General features: G+C 49.2%; 1 protein-coding gene across 3 annotated transcripts in view; it reads left to right on the forward strand.

Moving 5' to 3' along the window:
* The window catches only part of MAD1L1 (mitotic arrest deficient 1 like 1), a 320,154-nt gene extending 308,470 nt beyond the window's left edge, over positions 1-11,684 (forward strand). For 2 of the 3 annotated variants that reach the window (XM_048961386.1, XM_048961393.1), the window contains one exon: positions 10,672-11,684. In XM_048961386.1, the coding sequence (XP_048817343.1) occupies positions 10,672-10,830 (159 nt within the window). In that variant the 3' untranslated portion in view covers positions 10,831-11,684. Of the gene's footprint in view, positions 1-110; positions 4,413-10,671 lie in introns of those variants that run through there. The other variant, XM_048961389.1, reaches the window with a different exon arrangement.
* Positions 11,685-20,571: the final 8,887 nt, after the last annotated feature.

Raw genomic sequence — 20,571 nt, forward strand, 5'->3', positions numbered from 1 at the left:
GCCTGCCAGCAAAAATGCATCAATTTGTGTGATATCCGGGTGTCTTGTCTTCTGTTTTCATAATTGCATACATGGTGTCTGCATAAATCTCTTTCCCCCTGCACCTCCAGCGAGAGGAGCTGCCTGGTGGATGGCAGCCCGTCAGCAGGCGAGCATCAGCAGGAAGAGACATCAGTCAGATGTGTGTCATGCAGAGGGCCGGGGCCTGAGGCACATTCCTCTGAGGCTGCTCGAGCATGGTGCTCTCACTAACTAGGAAACCTCTCCTTTTCCCCATGGGAAGAGCAGCGTGCTCATCCAGACATGAGAACCAGCAGCGCTGTCTTGCCATGTTCTTCAGGAGTTTAGTGCCAAATGACAGCACAGTCGGCTGCAGCAGAAGCTTTCAGCAAATGCATCCTAGCCCAAAGGTCTGAGTGTCCCCTCAAGGGATACAGTGGAATTTCTTTCCCCTTCTCATTGAGTACTGAAATCTTCCTTCACTCTTCAGCTGTAACCTCCGTATCTTCAGCTGTGGACTTCCTCCTTATGGTGGGATCAGTGCTGCCTTGTTGAGAGAGGACTCTGGGTTTCTCATTACAACTCCGCTGAAAACAAAATATACTCAGCCTGCACAGCCCAGCTGATTGCTGACCTTTCAGACATTGTCTTCTCCTGCCCATGGACCACCATTTGGGTTGAGCCACTCCACCAGTGCAGCCACTGGTACCACCAGCTCCATGCACTCAGAAGTCATGAAGTTGAGATAGAAGTGGTGACGTTTTTGAAGTAATAACATCATCTTCCTTAGTGTAAGTCTTGACTTGTTGCTACAGATGCAGTCTGAGAAACGTGGTTCCCCACGGTGGGTTCCTGAAGGTTAAAGATCAGTTGAAGACATAGGAGAAGAAGTGTTGTATGTTCAGACAGAACCAACTTTCCTTGTCTACTTTCTGGGTACTGACAGCCCTCGACCACTTGACAGCAGTGCTGATGACAGTGATTCCAAATGAAGAAAAACGAAAGAACTGCGAGCCAGCAGAAAGCAAGAGAATTGAAAGCATCTTGCTTGACTCGACTAAGATTGTGAAATCTGGTTATTGGTGTTGCAGCAGCAACTTACGTTCTTTTCAAAGCCAACGCTTGAATTCCACTTTGGCAAGTCATAATTGTAAGTGACTCACATGGTCCGATGAGAAAGAGCAATTACTGACCAGTTCCTGCTCCTAGCTGAGCCGTGTTCAGTCCCTGTGGTTCTGCCTGTAATGCTGTGTTGGCTCCATGCATGGGTGACTAATGCCTGCCACCAGTTTCCTTGGTGCAGGGTTTCATCCCTGCATTTTAGCCCTGGGTGCCAGACTATGACAAACAAGAACTAGAAGAGGATAATGAATAAACATGCTAAGATCTTCAGCTGCAATCTGCCATCAGGTCCATCTGTTTCTCCTTCCCCCGTAAGCCTTGCAAACTCAATGAGCCAGGAATGGGCATGCTCCATATACTGTCCCATCCTACAGCCACGGATCTGCAGTCTAATTGTCTGGTTGACAGCAAGTTTGTCTCTTATGGTCTCTTGAACTTCTACTGCTCGTAGGATCTTCATGTTCTTCAGCCTTCCATCCATTCTGCTTGTGAGAAGACTTCCAAAAGAACGCGAAGAGATGGGGATGGATCACACACCAGTGCTTGCTATATTGCAAGCTCTGCCTGTTGGTGAGTGGTGGTGTGCTCTGGGGAGCAGATGCCTGTCTCCCAGGCAACCAGGGAACAGACAAGAAGTTGCCATCAAAATTCACCGTGCTTCCAGCTGTTCTTTGTCAGTGCAAGATTTTGCAAACTTTGCTGCTGGTGTTTTTGTACGGATCTCATGCTCGCAGCTGCAGTTTACAAGAAGCGGAATCTCTCCCCGCTTTGGGAACTAGGCCATCTTGATTAAAGCCCACACGGATGGTTTTACTCCATTTCTCCCACAGGTGCTTCCTTCTCACGTTGCAGAAAGCCCATGTTCTTAGTTTTCTGCTTCTCCATTGCTTCCAGCTCTCCTCCCAGCAAGAGAAGAACATGAATTAGTGAGATGAGTTCCCCTTCCGAAACATGGATTCTTGTGCATGGGGTCATTTGCCAGTCCCTGGTTTCTCCCTCAAGTTTTTTTCTCCTGGCTCTTCTGGGAGAGAGCCTTAGGACACAGTTTGAGCTGCACCTCTTTTTCCCTTTGCACCAAGCTGCTGCGCTCATCAGGGCCAGGCACAGACCAGGAGCTGCCTCTGGATGGCAGGGCTGCAGCACGGGGCTGTGATCTGGATGGGAAAATAGTTTGAATAACACCCGATCCTCAGCATTGCAGGCTACAACTGCAGAGTCATTTCAGGGGAAGTAGCAGGAGATTTTTCTCTTCCTAATTTATGTCTATCCTGCATATGGCTTCTGTGGAGTCGCTAATGTTACTGCCAGATGGGTTGGCATTTTACTAGACAGAACACATGGGCTAGATGTTGTTAATGCTTGTTAGCTACTCACTCTGCAGCTTGACCAGTCCAATGTGGTCACCTCGCAGATGGCTGGAAGCTGCAGCCCAGGTGTCAGAGCACTCCAGCTCCATGGCACTCAACTGTGACAGCAGTTGTGATAACATGCATTTGGCTGCTTCTTCTGAAGGTCAGAGATGCTCTACCTGTGCCTGGAGATCAGCGCATCTTCTCCTACGTAAAAGAAAGACACCAATGTATAAAGATCCTGAGCCTTTTAATGAGGTCTTGGCTTTACAGGCTTGATGTCATCATCTGATTTTTTCTAGGATGGTGTTAGACAAGTCCTGTAAGCCCTCGTCTACATTCCTTTGTGGTTGATGCTTATGAACACCCTGCATGTGGCTGTGAATGGTATCTAGCAGTCCTGACACCTTCAGGATCTCGAGCTCTGACATACCCTATGTCTATATTAGCAGACATCCCGTGCAATTTTCTTTTCTCCGTGATGTGAACAGTCATCTGTGATTTACTCTCACCAGTCTCACATTCAGCCAAACCATTTCTAGGTATCGCCTCAGCGAATCTCTGCAGGGTGAACCTGCCTGATAACTGGTGTGGCAATGCCCATCAGAACCTGAGGCTGCAGGAGCAGGCACTACTGCAGAATCATTTCTGCTCCCCCATTCCCTCTCTGACTGTACTGAGGTTCAGTTCACAATGGCGGGAGGCTGAGTGCATCCTACAGATGAGGCAGGGAGCTTCGGTTTCAATACTCGTCCTTTAAAACTCTCAAAGCACTTTTGGAGAATGCGGGGGTATTAATCCACACTGAGCTGCAGTTCTTCAAACCTGTGATTTAAATTGGATATATTTGTCTCTGTCTGTCCTGAACTGTTTGAGTAACATTAATGCACCCTGATAATAGCTGTCACATTTTACCCCTGGGGGTTGCTCCTCCATGATAGGTGAAATCATAGCAGTTCAAAGGCCCATCTTTCAGGATGAAAAGCTCTATAGGAATATTCAGGCATAAAATAGTAATAGTATGAATCAAAAAAAAAGAAAAAAAAAGAAAAAAAAAGCGCTTCCCTTATTTTCAAGTCTTTGATCTTGTTTTTATGGCATCACATTTGACACTCTAAAGGGCATTAACCCATAGGAGGAACCATGGAGCGCCGTCCCCCAGGATGAACAGCAGCCGTTCTTCCCCACCGGGAGCAGGGTAGGAGCTCAGCACACGGCTTGGCTCTTTGACGTTGTTTAACACCAGCTGCAGGGGAGACATAGGGAGCTGCAGGGAGAGGCTCCCACTCTGCAGGGCTCCCTGCTCCACGGTGCTTTGGAGCAGAGTTGGTGCAACAGCCCAGAGCCCATGGCTGCTGTCACCAACGCACAGGTTGTTGTGTCTGATTGAGATGGAAGTGTATGAGCTGACCTCCTGTGCTGAGAAGACACCGTGGGGTTGTGGTTCATCTCAGCGTTGAATAATAAGAAAGAGAAAGGAAATGTTTGCAATAAATCTCAGCGCACGCAGGGCTGTTTCTCGCTCATCCCACCCCAGCTTTCAATTTTCTTCTTGGCATTGCCAGGTGCTTGCTTTCCTTTGCTCAGCAGCTAAAAGCAGCTTTTTCATTACATTTCCTGGAAGGCCCTTTACAGGCATCCATCCGTCCCTGCCTCATAAATTCACTTTATCCAGTGAGATGGTGGCACGGAGGTCGGAGGTCTTTGCAAGAAGCAGTTATTAAAAGGAAGTGCTCTTCCTCTTTTGGGTTTCAAAGAGGATGCTGGGGGGGGAAAAACTTTACAGCAGATGAGGAATGGTCATTTGTAAAAGGTGGATGGCCGGGTTGATGCAGAGCTGAGCATCCTGCCACAGCTGCATTGGGACGGCAACCTGTGAGGCTGGCAGAAACCTGCCTGCTGCCCCAGGAAAGAAAGAAGGAAACCAGGAAACAGTTTGCTAAATAACCTCATAAATATTTCAAGTCGTAAGCACATCTTGCGGTACAGTTTGTTTTTTGGTATTTTGTTGTTGTTGTTTTTTTCTTTTTTTAATATTTCTCTAATTTTAAATGAACAGCCTCTAATTAAAGTGATTTAGTGGCTACCTGGGGACCTGGTATTTGAGCAGTGCGTGATACTTAGGGAAAGATTGATAGGCGAAGCGTAATTCAATTGGGGGATTTTGATAATGATATCATCACCCGGGAGAGCCAAGTTTGAGCAATTACACAGATCCCAAGGCCTCATGTTTGGATTGCTATAACTTAGCAGGCACTTTCCACATGGGTGTGCACACACATGCATACACACGCTTTCTCTTTGTTTTTCTGCCCATTGCGCACTGCAGAGCGAACACTAATCCTGCATAGGCAACGATGCCTGTTATATCAGTCTGCATTAGAAAGCGGTGCTTTCCACCTTGCTGCTGACTGCCTGAAAGCAAACGCTGGACGTCCATCAGGAGTTGATGCTGGTATTTGCTGGGCGCTGCAGTTTTTTGGCTGGCTGCTCCATGGGATCCCCAGCACCAGACCAAAGTGACCCACTGGGCTTTGTCAGTGTGTCCATGCATCACTTCTGCTTCTGCAGCACTGTCCTTGCCTGGCAGACCTGGGGAGCTCAGCGGCTGCGCGTGGGCAAGGCGGCTTTTGACATTTAGAAAAATCTCAGTATCCAAAGCAAGAGCCAGAAACAAAAAGATTTTCTTGTTTAAAGGTCAGAGCAGGCGGCTTCTTAAAAGATATTTTCAAGTGTGTTTGTTGGGCTGTGACAGGGTTTACACGCAGGTTAACGTGAGCTGTGGTGGGTGGCAGGGGGCATCGGGACCACAAGTGCCCATGCACTTAATGGCAGAGGCTGCAGCACACGTGGCTGTGGCCTCGCTGAGGTTTCCAGAGATGATCGGTTGGTGCAGCAGGGCCTGATGACTTGTGCTGATGGAGGGGCAGTTTTGAGGAAGAGTCCTGTGTGAAGAAGAGGTTCGGAGGGATTGGAGCTGCAGAAGGACTCGATGTGGTGGGGAGGTACATAGCCCACATGGGAGCAGGTGGCACGGCAGGCTTCAAGGAAGGACAGGGTAGTACTACAAGGCCAAGAGGAATGGCCTGAAACTGGGTCAGTGAGGGAAGATTGTAGCCATGGCATGACCCATGGAGAAGCTCTGTGTGAAGTTGAAGCTGTGCTGCACCTTCCGTTGGCACACACGGGGCTGCTTCCCTTGTGTATTCAGAACATTTGTGCACGGGGACACAGCATAGAAAGTGATTTATGGAAAGAGCATAACAGATGAGATAGAGCATCCACAATGCATGTGCTGGGTAAATGTCACCGGGCAATGATTCACTTGCTCATTTTGACCCCTAATACATCTCAAATGTGAAAAGTAACATCTGCTGTAGAGCATGGCCGAGCAGCATCTGCAAAGCAAAGGCTTATGGCTGTGCCAAGGGGCAGAAAGTCCCTCTGGCAGCCCTCCTAAAATCTTGGATTTAGTCCTGCCTGACTCTGAGAAGGTGTTGAAAGTGGGGTTGCCATGCTGAGCTGTGCCTGGCACGATGCTCCACCAGCACTGTTGTCAGCTCACCAAAACCCATTTGGGAACTCCACCTCCAGCACTCAAATGTGTATCTTTGAAGATAGAGGAGCTCATGTCATGCATGGATCATACCTCTGAATGCAGTTGTATTTCCTCAGTGTGGAAATCAAAGGTAGGGTCTGTACATCGTGCTGCAGTGTGAGGTTGCATTGAATGTTAAAACCCTCTTTTCCATTTTTCCATGTTCCTGCTCCATGTTTTTTCATGATACCACATCCTTATGTTAGCTTTCTCTTTGGGGCATGCAAACACTCTCTTTTCAATCTCCTCCAGTGTCTGAATGCCTTCAGAGCATTGGGTCTTATGCTCAACTGGTGTTTTTCAAGAAGGATCCTTCAGGTGCCTTCAAGTCGATGGCAGTTCTGGAGCCAGAGTAGGGACATTCGTTGTTTTTCCTAGCTACTAAAATGTGTTACAGAGCAGAGGAAAAGATACACACTAAATGATAAAAATTGTTCTCTCTGGTCCTGAGCGTGCTTCTGAACCAGATTGGCTTATAAATGACCAAATGAAACTGTTCAGCTTTTGACATGGCTGCCTCTCAACTGGTAGAACAAGGGGAGAAGTGAACACTGGGACTTGACTTTTAGGGGGTGTTTCTGTGCAATAGCAGCATGGAGGCAAAGATCTGTTTTAGGGAAACCAGTGTGGACAGAAGCCCTGTGCACATTAAGTCCAAGCTACAGCCCTTGAGGGAGCCTCCTCCATCCGTGCACTGCTACATGTCCTGCCAGCTGCAGGAGTGCCTGCTGCCCCTCAGGAGAGAAGGATTTGCTTTTCTACCACACTGGTGGTTATTTGAGAGACTTTTATATGTATATCTAAACCATACAGCCTTGAATAATTTACCAATTTCCAGGGTAAGGGAAGACGTATGATGTTTCCTTCTGGCAGGCAGAGGCTGATCTTGATTCTCCTGGAAAAACACTTGTACTAACAGCTCGTGTGTCTGAGCAGAGCCAGGAGCAGCTATTGCGAGTTGATGTCACCATGTGGTAAATAGACCTGTCTTCTTCTTGTTCTACAGTGTAATGAAATCTGCCCCCGATCTGATTGCTCTATAAAGAACTGCAGTCTGTGAAGAGAAATCTGATGTCACCCTTCAGATCTATGGCAAGAGTTGCATCCCCTACCGGCAGAACCAAGTGAGCAGTAGCACAGGGCAGACTGATTTCCATTGCGTTTCTAGAAGAGGTCCCAATGGGCCTTAAATCAGGCTGAGCTGGCAATGGAGCTTAGCAAAAGCTGGAGTCCCCCTTTTGCAAGTGTTTGACATCTGAATAAAACATAGCATAGACCAGAATCTCAGTAGTTTAGTGAGGCAGGCAGATTTTTTTCCTTATGAATTAGACAAAAACAGTGCAGGTCTATCTGCTGAGTACCTGCGAGGTGTTGCTCTCACAGTGCTTCAGCTTCCTGGGCTGTGTGCGTCTCTAGGTCAGCGCTGCCCTTAGCTGGAGTGCTCTGCTGGGTGGGAAGGTGTGCTGATGGTCCCCAAAGTGCTTCTGCCTACTACTCCTCTGTATGGGGTTGATGGGTTACTCTCCAGCTTGGCTCTCCCTTTGACCCTGTGTATTTGGTGCACCTCTAAAAGCTTCTTCTTTCACTTTCCATTAAAAGCAACAGCACACAGCTCTGGGTATGTGTATATCTATCTATCTGTGTCGATAGTGTTGGGCCTGGAGCAATCAGAGCTGGGCTTGTGTGTGGTGTGGTTTCTGTCATCTGCTTCTCACTTGTTCATGTTCCTCAGCTGAGCATTTCCTACCTAGGTGAGCCTGGGAGGCCTTGGGCTGCACCTGGGCTTTGAATTCCAAGGATGCCCCATGAGGGTGAATGGTGACGGCATCATACAGACGTGCCACTCTGGGTGGTGGTGGCAGCAGTTGTGGCCCCACATATGCTTTGAGGGTTAAAATGTAGGTTTTTTCAATTTAAAAAATTATTGACAATTATAAAAAATTATTGGAAATTGAGAGGGGGGAGTCCTGGCAGCGTGATGAGAAGGACTGAAGGGCCCTTCCAGCTTCGTACCATTGTAGGTTTCAACTTTGTGTCTTCCATGAATGCAGTTTTTACACCTGGGGCCAAAGGTGTTGATCCAAAACAGCATGAAACACCTGCAGGCTGTAGCAATCACTGAGCACAGCATCTCCTCCAGTGTCCTGTCCCCACTGTTCCCACACCCCAGTGCATCCCTTTCCTTGCCCCAAATCCTCACTCACTCCCCCACCTGCTGCTGGCCCAGGTAGGGTGCAGCCACTGCAAAGAAACCTTGTGAACTAATGGGAACATGTTGCTCTTATTGCCTGTAAGCACTTTGTTTCTAAAGCACATGCTGCATGGATACTCCTGCTGCAAGTCTGCTTATTTATCCCAGTGCATTCAACATTTTGAACAAAGAGGAAAAAGCAATAAAAACAAATAATAAGAACAGTAGCAATGATAGCCATTCTAAAACACTCCCAGGAAAACAACAACAACAAAAAAGCAAGTTTCTAAATTTCTAAATTTTAAACGCAGTGTGAGATTGAACGAACTGAACTGCAAGAGCATCCATCCTCAAAGTCAGCGTGTAAACATCTCCCGGCAGAGAAGGAATTGCCTTTTTTCCAAGTGGCTGCCTTCTCGCCTTGTTCTTCTCAATGGAGAGATCATAAGGAACCTGGATGCGACGCCTGTTTTTTCAATGCTTTTGGATTTTTGGATGCTTTTTGTCGCCTTTTTTCCTTGTGTTTGGGAGTGCCACTGGGGGAAACCAGTGCCAGGAGGATTGCCCAGGAGGAAGCAGTCCCATTGAGCGCAGTGGGGAGGAACTGAAAGCACGTATTTGCTCATGAAACTTTCTCTGATCGTTATTCTTCTGCCTCTGTTGGAGGAAACTTCGGTTATGAAGAATAGTGGAGAGAAATGACCATTAATCTCATGAAAAAAAAGAAATTATTCAAATGGAGCCTTCATTTGTGACACCAACGAGCTCAAAGTAAAAGGGGAATTTAAAACATTTATGTTACTCTGTTTCCGAGACCATAAAACACAGGCAAATGGTCTGACGCTGGATGCTGAATTTCTTAAGGAACTTGCTTTAATTAATTAAGCTAGTAAACCAATTAATGGATTTGCTTGTAAATTCTTAGAAAATTAATTTGTGCCCAAGGAGTGCTTTAAATCTGTGAAGGAGGCAGAGCGTGTATTTCCTGCAGAAATTGGATTCCCATTTTAGCGAAGCCCATCCGGTGTTGACTTTAGAGATGCAAGCAGTGCGTTCCTCGTGCTGGGACCTTCCTCCTGCTGCTTCTGCCTGTGCCCCCGGGGCAGCTCCAGCCTTCATCCTGCTCTGGTTCTCCATGGGCTGCAAGTGTACATGCCTTGCATGTCCTGGCCAGCTGGGTTGAGCCCCTTGAGTGTTATACAGCAGCCCGTGGGCCGTGCAGCCTGCAGCTGGGGTGCTGCAGTAGGATAAGGCACCCAGCACCTCTTGGAGCTGCTGAATAACAACCAAGCTTAAGTGGAGGAGGTTTGAACAAAAGCTAGTTTACTTTTCTGCACCAAAACCTTGTTTAGATTCCCTCCCTAGCTCAGGGTTGACAAGGGCGTCCTTGGTACCTGGTGCTCTCCGCAATCAGAACTGACAAATACATGAGAAGTTCATAATCAAATCTGTCCAGGCTGCTGAAAACATGAAATCAGAAACAAGCAGTTCCCTGAGGCTCTGGGCGATTATCGCTTCCTTTCTCCCCTGGCAGGTAAAGCTATGTTTCCTCTCTATGTAGCTCTGGTTCTGGCATCCCATTTTTGGGTGCTGCTGCTTGGTAAGGGAGAGCGGAGCTGCAGAGCAATTAGGAGTGGCAGAGTTTTGAAGAAGGAAATGACAGGGGGAAAGAATTAGCATTTGCACTGTGATGTTCTTTGCTGTTTATTAATAAACAAGCAGCTTTCATGCCCCTGGAGGCAGAAGAGGCTTCTAGCACTCCTTACTTCTCTTGTTTTTTTTCTGCTTGCTCGTTTTGTATGTTGCAGGAGGTTTGTAATGTCTTCCCACATGTTGAGTTTCCTCATTTTCATCTGAGCATTTCTGGAATAATTCCTCTGGAGCTGTTGGCTGCGAGCTGCTGGGCTGATTTCATTACCCAGAAGCACTGGAGGGCTGCAGGATGGATAGCTGCCATGGGGGTTGTGTCAGCTGGGAGTGGGTCTGCTTCCTCCTCCAGATGTGTGTGGCTTCAGGAAGGTTGTTTGCATGGAGAAAGAGCTCCTGGATGTAGCTGCTGCCCCCTGAGCCCTGGGTGCTGATTACACTGACACTGCAGTGGTCACCCCAGCTTGGCAGCGCCCCATGCAGTTCCCATGGCCATCAGACCGCTCTTCCCTCCACTTTGCTGCTGGCTAACACGAGAGGTGAACACAAGGGGTCCTGCATGGGGACTTTGGAAGCACAGAACTCAATAACTGCCCAATTAAAGTGTGCACCGAGCACCTGCTCTGCAGCAGATAACATTTCCTTGATTATAGGCAAATCCACACTGAAGGAAGCTTCAGAGTGAGGCGCTGGCTCTCCCCTGTGTCACAGGAGGTGAATTAAACCCTTGCTGTATTAATGGGCTTGTCCTGCTTTCCCCTCAGGCCTCCAGCTCCTCTGGTGGAAAGATGCAACTTCTGGAAAACGAATTCTCACGGACCGTCCGGGAGCTCATCGAGCTGCACCTGCTGCACCAGGACAGCATCCCTGCCTTCCTCAGCGCCCTCACCCTGGAGCTGTTCAGCCGCCAGACCATCGCGTAGCACACAGACCTGCTGCCAGCTGCCAGCCAGGCACGGAGCACCCCAGGGCAGGGCACTGCGGTGTTCACCAGGTAGAGAGGATGAACTCTCCCCTCCCACCCTTCAGTCATGACATTGGGTTGCTTCTGTTTTGAAGGAGGGTCCTTATTCTTTCTTCTTTCACGCTCATACCCAAATCCCTCTGTTTTCTCTGATATATCCCTCCTGGGTGAGGGCTGTATCCCGGGGCTTTCCTGTGCAAAGGTGGAGAATGGGTCTTGCATTCTCCACCTTTGAATTGTGAGAGGCATACATCGCTCCCAAGACCACCTCAGCACTTCTCCAGGAATTACTGGTTTAAGGAGCCAGACCTTTACCCAAAGGTTTCCCCAAATCCAGGCCCTGTAGAGATAGGTGTGGGCTTTGAGGGTGGCAGGTTCCTTCTGGATACCTCCTGCTCTTGCATACACTTCATCACTCAGTGGGATTGGGATTATTTCCAAAATATTCAGTTGCCCAAATTGTCCCCCAAGGTACCAGCAAGCATTGCTGAGCAGACATGAGTAAGAATAAATGGACTTCTGAAGATCCTACAAGTGTGTTTGACACCTCAGTGTCTGTGTTGCACTCAGATGTCAGCCTTACGGTATTTGTTCCTCACTGGGGAGACTCTGGGCCTCTTGGTTATCTCAGGAATGTGGGAGGTAGCAGGGAACCCACTGGGGGTGCTCTTGCTGCTGCTGGCTCTCACCTTGCTGGGGATGTCTTTCCTCCTGCAAGCTTTTCTTTCCTGGGTGGAGGATGGGGCACTCCTGAATGCTAACATTGTGTGTTGCAATGGTCGTACCTCTTCTATCCTAAGAATAAAGTGTCACTTCCCAAACTGGATGTACGACTCCTTTATTGGGGAGGTACACCGTGCTTCCCCTGCGCTCTGCCATGTATGAAGTGCAGTAATGAATCATACCTCAGTGGTTCAACGCTGGTACTGCTTTGAGAAGGAAGGACATCATCACCTCCGTTTTGCCAGGCAAGTCTCATTCGTGCTGTAAACAAGATTGGTTTGTTATGAACTTCTGTGTATATTGATTCCCTCTTGATATCAGCAGGAACACGCTTCCTAAGCTTGGAGAGAACATAGCAGTAAGCAGGCCAGCTTCAGTGCTTACGGTGAGTGCAGGATTGGGCATCCGTGCTGGAGTCTGGGACCCGTCCATGTGTCTCCACGCACAGCTGCCAGGGCTGCAGGTGGGACAGCTGTGTGCTATGGGGAGCTGCAGACCCCCCGTCCCCCACCCTCCTCTCCGCGGGATTTGCAGGGAAGCGCTGCCATCAGAACGAAAGGTAACAGCAAAAGTTTGGCGTGTTCTCTTCCGCTTGAAGAAGTCCTGGTGGAAGATGGATTGCCTGGCGTGCTGTGCCAGGGGTATGCTGCCTGATTCATATGCGCAGCGTGGCGCTGAGAGTCGCCTTCCTCAGTCATGGGGAAAATGAATCATGACGTCAGCCGCGCTCGGCTCCTCCGCCAACACAATAGCAAATTCTGGCTGCCTCGGAAAATTTTTCTCCTGGCTCCTCGCAGGAGAAATGAAGTAATTAATAAGTTTACAATAAACCCTCTATCTTAGCAAAACACGGGTGAGGTGAGAAGTGATGCTGGAGAATGACAAGGGAAAAGATGTTCTTCTCGTTGGAAAGTTGCCTCCCAAGAGTGAAAGGATGATAGGTTGGGAAAAAGCAGTAGTCTTCCGAGACGCCTTCGGTGGGGAGGAGACACAGATGAATTGCCTCTCTCCACCTCTTCCCCAGCAAGACTGATTTGTTCTGCTATGTTTAATAAGCCAGCACGTCTGGGAGAGAAGTGTTGCAAAGATGGGTGCTTGGCCAGATGTGCCTGCATGGTGCCAAAGCTGGCAGTGCTTCTGGAAGCTGCTGGGACCATGGTCCTGCTCCAGCCAGCAGCATCCCTGCTCTGCTGCTGTGTAATGCTGTTGGATAGTGGGCAGCCTTGGGGACTGCATGAAGCCAAGGCTCTAGGGAAGCTCGGCTGCTCCAAGGCTTGTTTGCAGAGCCTGGGATCACTCTCATGGAAGCATGACCATTGCAAAGCCACCTTTGTCACCCATGGGACGTGGGTTTGTGGTCAGGTTTGGAGCGGAGAAGCTGAGACTCCAGCTTCCAGCTCAAGCACTGAAGACCTGGTGGCCAAACTCTGTGCCACCATCATCGTATCGCTCCTCTCACCCATGAGTGAGCCATTAGGAATAGTTATGATGCCAGACTTCACTGTGATCGTCCCTTCCACCTAGAGCTACCCCAGCTCAGCCCATTGCAGGGCTCTGCCATTCCACTCATACCCTCGCATCCCCCTGTACGTAGGGGCAAGGGAACAACTGAGGCACAGTCTGCTGCTGGTTTGCAGTTTGCAAACACTCCAGGTGCCGGGTGCATGAGTCCCATCTGTCTTCAGCTTGTCACTTGCAAAGCTCCAGCCCTCTTTGCAGAAAATCATTTTAGAAAATCTTGGGAGATCAGTAATAAATTTGCAGTCGGTTGGAGGGGAGAGGCGAGAGTGTTAACAAGTGTGTGTGTGCTTGCTGGGTCCCCGTGCACGCTTACTGGGTTTATGTGCTATAAGCTGTAAAATATGATTTATTAATGCACGGCTGAGGGACTGTGTGTGTTGGAGCACTGTCTTGTTTGCAGTGTTGCCTGAAGCTTCCCTTCACTCAAACTGCTTGTGCGTCCCTACTCTCTTACTGATCAGCCTTCTCATCTGCGTGCATTTATAAATATTGAGCAGGGGTAAAGAGCTGTCAGGCACTGCCACGCAGTCCTTGAGCACAACGGAGCTCCTGGCTAAGGCACGTGTTGCCAAGCTTGTGCCTCTCCTAAGGTTGCATCAATGAACCTGGAGCTTTATGTTCCTGTGTCGTGTCTCCTGGCTCTTTGTTGTATGTATCAGCCTGAGTTGCCCTGGGAGTGGTGCCTGAGAATTGACTTGGGAAGCCCTATTGGAATGGTCCATGGGTAGCCTGAGACATGGCTCGGGTGTTTGTAGATGTTAATTGTGGTTGAGCACAGCTCATCCCTAACTTGGCGTGGAGCCTGAGGAGCCATTTCGATTGCATTGCGGAGCCAAGGGTGGCCAACCTGGCCACTGTCTGGGCAGTCCTCAGTTCTCTATTTGCCTGAATGGAGGAGTGAGAGCTGCATCAAGTCAAGGGGATGCAGTGGGGTTTGGGGCATGGAGCATAATGGGGAGGAGCCGTGCTGCTGCTCCAGGCTCTTGGATTTGCTTCCTGCCTTCATACAAACAGCCTGACTTAAGCACCACAGGCTCTGTAAAAAGGGAATATCACGTCCTGGTCACAGTCTCCCAGATCTGCCATCCTGAAGACCCAGTGTTGTTGGATCCAAATGCAGCCCGGAGGTTTGTCCTGCTGGGCACAACACCCCGCAATGCCCACTTTGCTGCTGCAGCTCCATCACTCCATGCAGCTCATCCCAACACACCGAAGAAGCACAGAGCAGCAGCACAGGCTGAGGGACAGCTGGAAATGGTGTGAGTGGGGCTGATGGATGAACGCACTGGGTTGTGATTGAGGTAAGGCCGGACCCCAGCACCAGTGATGCTCAGTGTGGGGGTCGGTTCTGTTCCAGCTTCTCGCTGCTCAAAGACAGTGAGAAGAGTGTTGGTGTGAGATGACACGTGTTGATGGCTAATGATCACACGTTTGTGATGAGGCAAAGCCAGGAAGGGCAGCACAGGCTTTGCACACTGCTGTGAATCTCATCCACGCTGCCCTGCTGTGACTGCAGCGCCAGGTATAATAGCAGCGGTACTAAAAGTTGCATGATATTTAAAAGCTACAAAACGCACCCGCTCTGATCAGCGGAGGGCTATTAGGTAAGTAAATAAATAAATAAGTAATCAGCGAGGCTTTCTCATGAAGTCTGCTTTAAATATTAAAATCCCAACCTTCCCAACAGGAAAGCATTTCAGGCTGAAGAGCGACTGATGATATCGCATTGACACAAGTGTCTAAAAAAATAGGGTGGGAGTGTATGATCTGTTCCGAAACAGGAGCCCTGGCTAATAGGAAATATGCTGATGCTACTTTTAATTTCATGACTCAGGTTTGCTGTAAAATTGATGGGAATCTGTGTTGGAGTTTGGTTACGTTCACATGTTTCTCTGCTGCTTAGGGTTTGTCTATTTGTTGTTTCACTTGGAGGGGATTATGGTGATGAGTTGTTTTGGTACTCGGGGGGGTTCTTAGATGTTATCTGACAAGACAGCCGGAGCAGCCTTGCTTTAGAAAATCTGGCATCCAAATAAATAAAGATGGGCTGCAGAAATTTTTACGTGCACCTACAGATCAGAGTGCCGTGCGGGCTGGGAGCACAGCAGCACTGTGGCAGGGAGCAGCCCGGGTCTGTGATCTCCACCCAGCCCAGCACCACAGCACAGCTCTGCTTCCTTCAGGCTTCCTCAGTTCTCTCTCCTTGCAATGGGATCGAGCATCTTGTGGCCCCATCTTCCCTGTGCTGTTTCCTGGCCCAGCACTGATGAGTTATTAGTGTTGCTAATTTTACCTGATGCTGCTTCCTTCTCTTTGTGACAGGTTGTGTTGTTTTGAACTCTCCAGCTGACTGATTGAGCTCTCTTTATTATTCCCTGTTTTACTTTGAATTCTGTTTGTTGGCTCTTGCTTGTTGTGTTTTGGGTTGTTTTTCTTTAATCCTCCCACTGCTTTTTTTTTTTCCTCCCCGGTCCCTCTGATGCCGCTCCAAGTTGGAACAAAGCCAGAGACCATCAGGAGGTCATTGAAACACAGACGGTTGTTGGATTTAAATAAGGACTACATAATTTTATGACCATTAACAAGACTCGCTGCTCTGCAAGCTAGAATAATAAGGGCAATCATATCTCATGGTTCGAGGAGCAAGCTGATTGCCTGTAGGGACTGCAAAGGTAATTCTCCATCCCTGACTCCCCCCAAAATATCGCACAATTGACCAGATGCACTGGACAGGTCAAAGGGAAAGAGGGCACAGGGCTTTGGTGGAAGGCACAAGCATTCCTGCATTACCACATCACACTCCTTATATCTACTGATCACAGACTGCCAGCATCAATATGGTGGGAAGTGTTTTCCAAGCAGGTGAAAGGCTCTGAAGGTTGGCAGAGGAATTCTTCCTGTTCCTGTGAGTGTACTTGGGTAACATTCATGCTGTATGGTTGCAGGCACTTCATTTTGGTGGTGGTGGTTGTGGTGGCTGGCTTGTGCTGTCACCACAGTCTCTGCAAAGAAGCTGCGTCCCTGAAGGGGGGATGGTTTGGGTATTAGGTGGAATATTAAGAGAAAATGCTTCCCAGACAGGGCTACGACATTTTGGAATGGACAGTTCATAGAAGTGGTGGAGTCACAGTCCCTGGTGGTGTTCGAGGAACGTGGAGATGGGGCACTGAGGGTGCATGGTGAGGTTGGGGTTGGACTTGGTGATCTGAGAGGTTTTTACCAGCTGTAATGATTCTGTGATTCTAAAGGGAAATCAGAGCACAAACCTTGCTTGGGTCCTGAAGTCTGGCGGTGCCTCACGCTCCCCATTGGCCATGGGGTGCAGAAGGGGGACCAGCCAGCTGCACAGCGGTGGCAAATGGTCCCATCCTTCCTTCACCCCTTCTCCCCTCTGCAGCTCAGCATACACGTCCCTTCCCTCAGCTCATTCTGGGACTCACGCTGCAGCCCTTGGGGCCCTACGTGATCGCTCCCATCCCGCTGTTGGAAGCAGTGCCCTTGATTGGCATGCTCTGAAGTGACAGCTCCGCTTGCTGAGTCCCAGCAGGGAAGGAGCAGCCTTGGAGAGGAGGCGATGGCAAGGAATGAACCAAACCCACGGAGAACAGCACTGCTCATCCTGGCAGCAAGGAGGAGGAGAGAGAAGAGCCGTCCAGATAACGCCTCCCTGGAGTGGATCCATCCTGCCAGCGTCTTTGGGTACACCTGCAGGTAACCAACACCTCACTTTTAGCTGGACCCTACTGCCCAGTGATGCAATACCCTGAGCCCTGCCCTGATGCAGGCACACTACATCACTTAGGGGTTTTCATCTGGGCTGTGAGATCCCTCACCTGGTGTGGACACCACAGTGTGCTGCTGGCCCTGAGGTGACAAATCGCTCGTTAACTTTGCTAACTCATTACCAAACTGAGCACAGAATCCTAGGTTTAAGGGATCACTGGAGTGGTAAGCCATAATTAATGGTCTATCACAGCACTTTTTATTTAATTACGCACAGGCTGGGCCCCAGTGGGTGGTCACAAGGGTGGCTTTGGGTGAGTGCATGGCACCAGTGTGCTATGTCACCAGTACAGCATCCATAGTACAACAGATGTGTGATGCCTCCATTTAACCACACAGCCTGGGAATGGAAGGTGTGGTTTCCATCTCCCAGAGTGTGCTGACCGAGGATGTGCAATTAGAATGCTGAGGGTAGGAGGACGTCCCACTTGCATGGATTGCTCAGGTCCCTGAGCCCCCAGCCCAAGCTCATTCCTGCCCTGTGCAGAGACCCCATGGCACCTCTCACTCAGCCCACTGCACTCCACACTCCTAAGAAAGGGGAAGAGGAGGATGGGTCATGAGGCCAAAACTGAAGTGGTCCAAGGGAGGACTACCATCCCAGTGGCCCCAGTGCAGCCCATTCCCATGCCTGCTCTTCTCTGGCTTCAGTTACTTTTGGCCTTCCACTCTCCCCAGATCCTGCAAGCGGTGTTACTCGTAATGAATGATCTTGTCCTCCTTGTTTGTCTCCTCTTTAGTGTAACACTGTAATTAGCTTAATTACCAACAGATTCCTTTTTTTTTTTTTTTTTTTTTTTGGTAACTTGAAATGGAAATTAAATTTTGCACCAGGTTTACAGGCTGTTAACGGGAGTCGAATAATCAAGCCTGACTCCAAGTCCTTGAAAATGAGTATTAAAAAAGGTCTGAATTTGCATATTCATGTTTTTAATAGGGTTCAGAAGGTATATTTGCAACTGATGAAAAGGATTAATTAAGCCTAATTTGCATAGGAAGAGTAGTTTAACTCCTTGCATCCCAGCAAGGCAGAGAGTGACAGATGGAACAGCAGGGCTGGGTGCTGGAGGCGCGGGCACATCCTGTTGAGCATCACTTCTGCATGTGAGCAGGACAGGACCAGGGGAGCCCAGGATCTCAGCATCACCCTGGCATGCCCCCCAGCACCAACTGCCCCCTGCTGACTTCAGCCTCTGGCCCTCCACGGTGAAGCTGTTGTGACCTGGGTCTCCCATGGCAATGCCAATATTATCAGCTGCTGTGTCAGGGCTTGAGCTAAGCCACATTGCTTCTGATCTGGGGTGCTCTATGCTACTTTAAGGGCTGACAGCGTGCTGCAGTTGGAGCACCAAAGAGTGGGAATGCGACACTTCCCGGAGCCCTCTGTAGCTTAGAATGGAACACAGCTTTGAGTCAGAGAATGTTGCTAGAAAGTGGGGGAAAAAAATGAATCAGGCATTCATTTTGCTTCAGCAGGTGGTGTGCTGTGTTCCCCTTGTAGTGCTTTGGTGGTGTGTGTTGCTAATTATTTTTCGGGTGGAATTTGCTGTGCACAGCACGCGGGGTTCATTAGACAGAGATGGCTTTGAAGTGGCATTTGGAATTAATGCTGGCATATGTAAATGTTTCTTGTGCCATGGAAGAGCTGGCTATAAATGATGCATGAGGTCCAGTGAAAGAGATACTTGCTTTGTTTATACACACCCATCGGGCTGCGTGGTGCCAAAAACAGGCAGAAGAAAATCAGCAGTGTCTTGCACAGTCCGTATATCTGCTTCCTGGCCATGCATGAATGCTTAGCAGAACATAGCATGGCACTGCTAGCACACAGCATCCCAAATTTCCTCTGGTCGGGAACCTGTATTGGAGCCCTGACATGGCTGCTGCTGCCTCTGCATGTGGCACTGTCCTTGTGTCACCCAGCTCAGAGGAATATTTAGGAGTCACCTTGTAAATCACCATGATGCAGTGATGGAGGTCTGAGGTCAGGCAGAAATTAAGTGGCGTTGGACAGATCCATTGAGTTGGACGTGTGTTGGACATCTCCATTCCATCGCTCATCACACCCAGACAGGAGGCACTGAGCTGGGGGGCTGCACCTATGGGTGGTGCTCCCAGGACAGGCTGCCAGGTGAGCTCCCAGCAATGGGCCAATGGGGAGAGGAAGGAGCTGGCCGAGACTCTGTGAACGGGTGCTGAGATTCTGTTGTATTTTCCTGCTTCCAACTGCTTGTTTACCAGCACGTTGGAGACCAGTGATCTCTCTTCCTCGTGCCTTATTGAGAAGCTCAGCTGTGAAACAACTAAATGAACCATCCCTTTTTATTAGCCTTTGGACTTAGCAGAGGAGCAATCAGTTAATGGCTGACCAGTTTCTGAAGATGCAAGATGCTAAGCACATTACAAGTGCTAAGTATTACTATTTTCCTTGCAGTGTTTCATTTTTCCCTCTGAATATTCAGTTTAAATAACCTTTCCAATTACATTATCCAATTTCATGCGCTCTGCTCAGATTAGAAGTGGTGCTGCTTACAACTGCCTCACCTACATGGTTTCCAGGTCTCTGCAAATCTTCTCCTGACCTTTGCCTCCTGGTCCTGGGCTGAAACGCCCTTTGCTCTGGGTCCAGCATCCACCCCATTTTTGCTTTGGCTTCTTAAAATCAAATGCATCCATATTGCTTCCCCACAGGCACGTCGACCTCTGGTTCCTCTCCCTTGCATGTTTGTTTTTCTTTCTTAATGGAGGAACATCTCACAACCTTTCCCCTCCTTCCAGCTAAATTGGGTCCTGGATAAGCTGTCTTCTCCCACTCCCTGCATCTCCCTAGGGTTCCTGCTGATGTTTTGATTTCTTCTTTGGGAAAGAGGAACAGATCACACCGGTACCAGATGTGCATCCTCACCTGGAGGCCTGCAGCCATGTGTAGCAGTGGCTGCGTGGGAAATGTGACTGGCTCAGAGCTATGCTCACCATGGACATAGGTTGGGGGCAGCTGTGCCCCTGATCTCCTCAGTCCCTACTGCCCATCTCCATCACACCCTGAGCCACGCAGTGTTCCTCCAGCTGTCCTTCAGGAGCAATGCTCACCCCGCGAGGCTGGAGGAGGCTGTGGAGCCGCACAGGGGCTGTGAGCTGTCAGCACTTGAAGGATGTCTCACACATTGGGGCTGCCACGTTTCTGAGTTTTCCCAGACAGAGATGCGTGCGTGCAAACCTTGCTGTGGGTGTAGTATTGTTACAGCCAGAACGATCTAAGGGTGTAATTGAGGTACGGTTTGTATGGAGAGGTAATACCTCTTATTGCAACACCTGAGACAGCTGGGGAAAAAAAAATTACACGAGCTTTTGGGCACAAGTATTGAGGTGTCCCATCGCATTCGTGAAGATGAGGGTGAACCCAATGACGATGCTGCTGTGGGGTGAGCCCCAGCATCGGGCTGGGAGCCATGAGGTGAGTGGGGTGGGAGGAAGCATGGTGCTGTGTGGAGGCTGAGCTCTTCTTTTCACAGCTGAAAACACTGAAGAACATGATGGGGTCAGAAGAGAGCCCTCTGATGAGCAACACAGCTCAGGGACAGCACTTGTGCAGCTTAATGGAAAAGATGGACCAGGAGAGGAGAGCTTATTAGAAAAGAGCACTGCCCGATGAGGAGGGGAGAGGATATAAACC

The sequence above is a fragment of the Lagopus muta genome, chromosome 15, assembly GCF_023343835.1.
Source record: "Lagopus muta isolate bLagMut1 chromosome 15, bLagMut1 primary, whole genome shotgun sequence".
NCBI lineage: Eukaryota > Metazoa > Chordata > Aves > Galliformes > Phasianidae > Lagopus > Lagopus muta.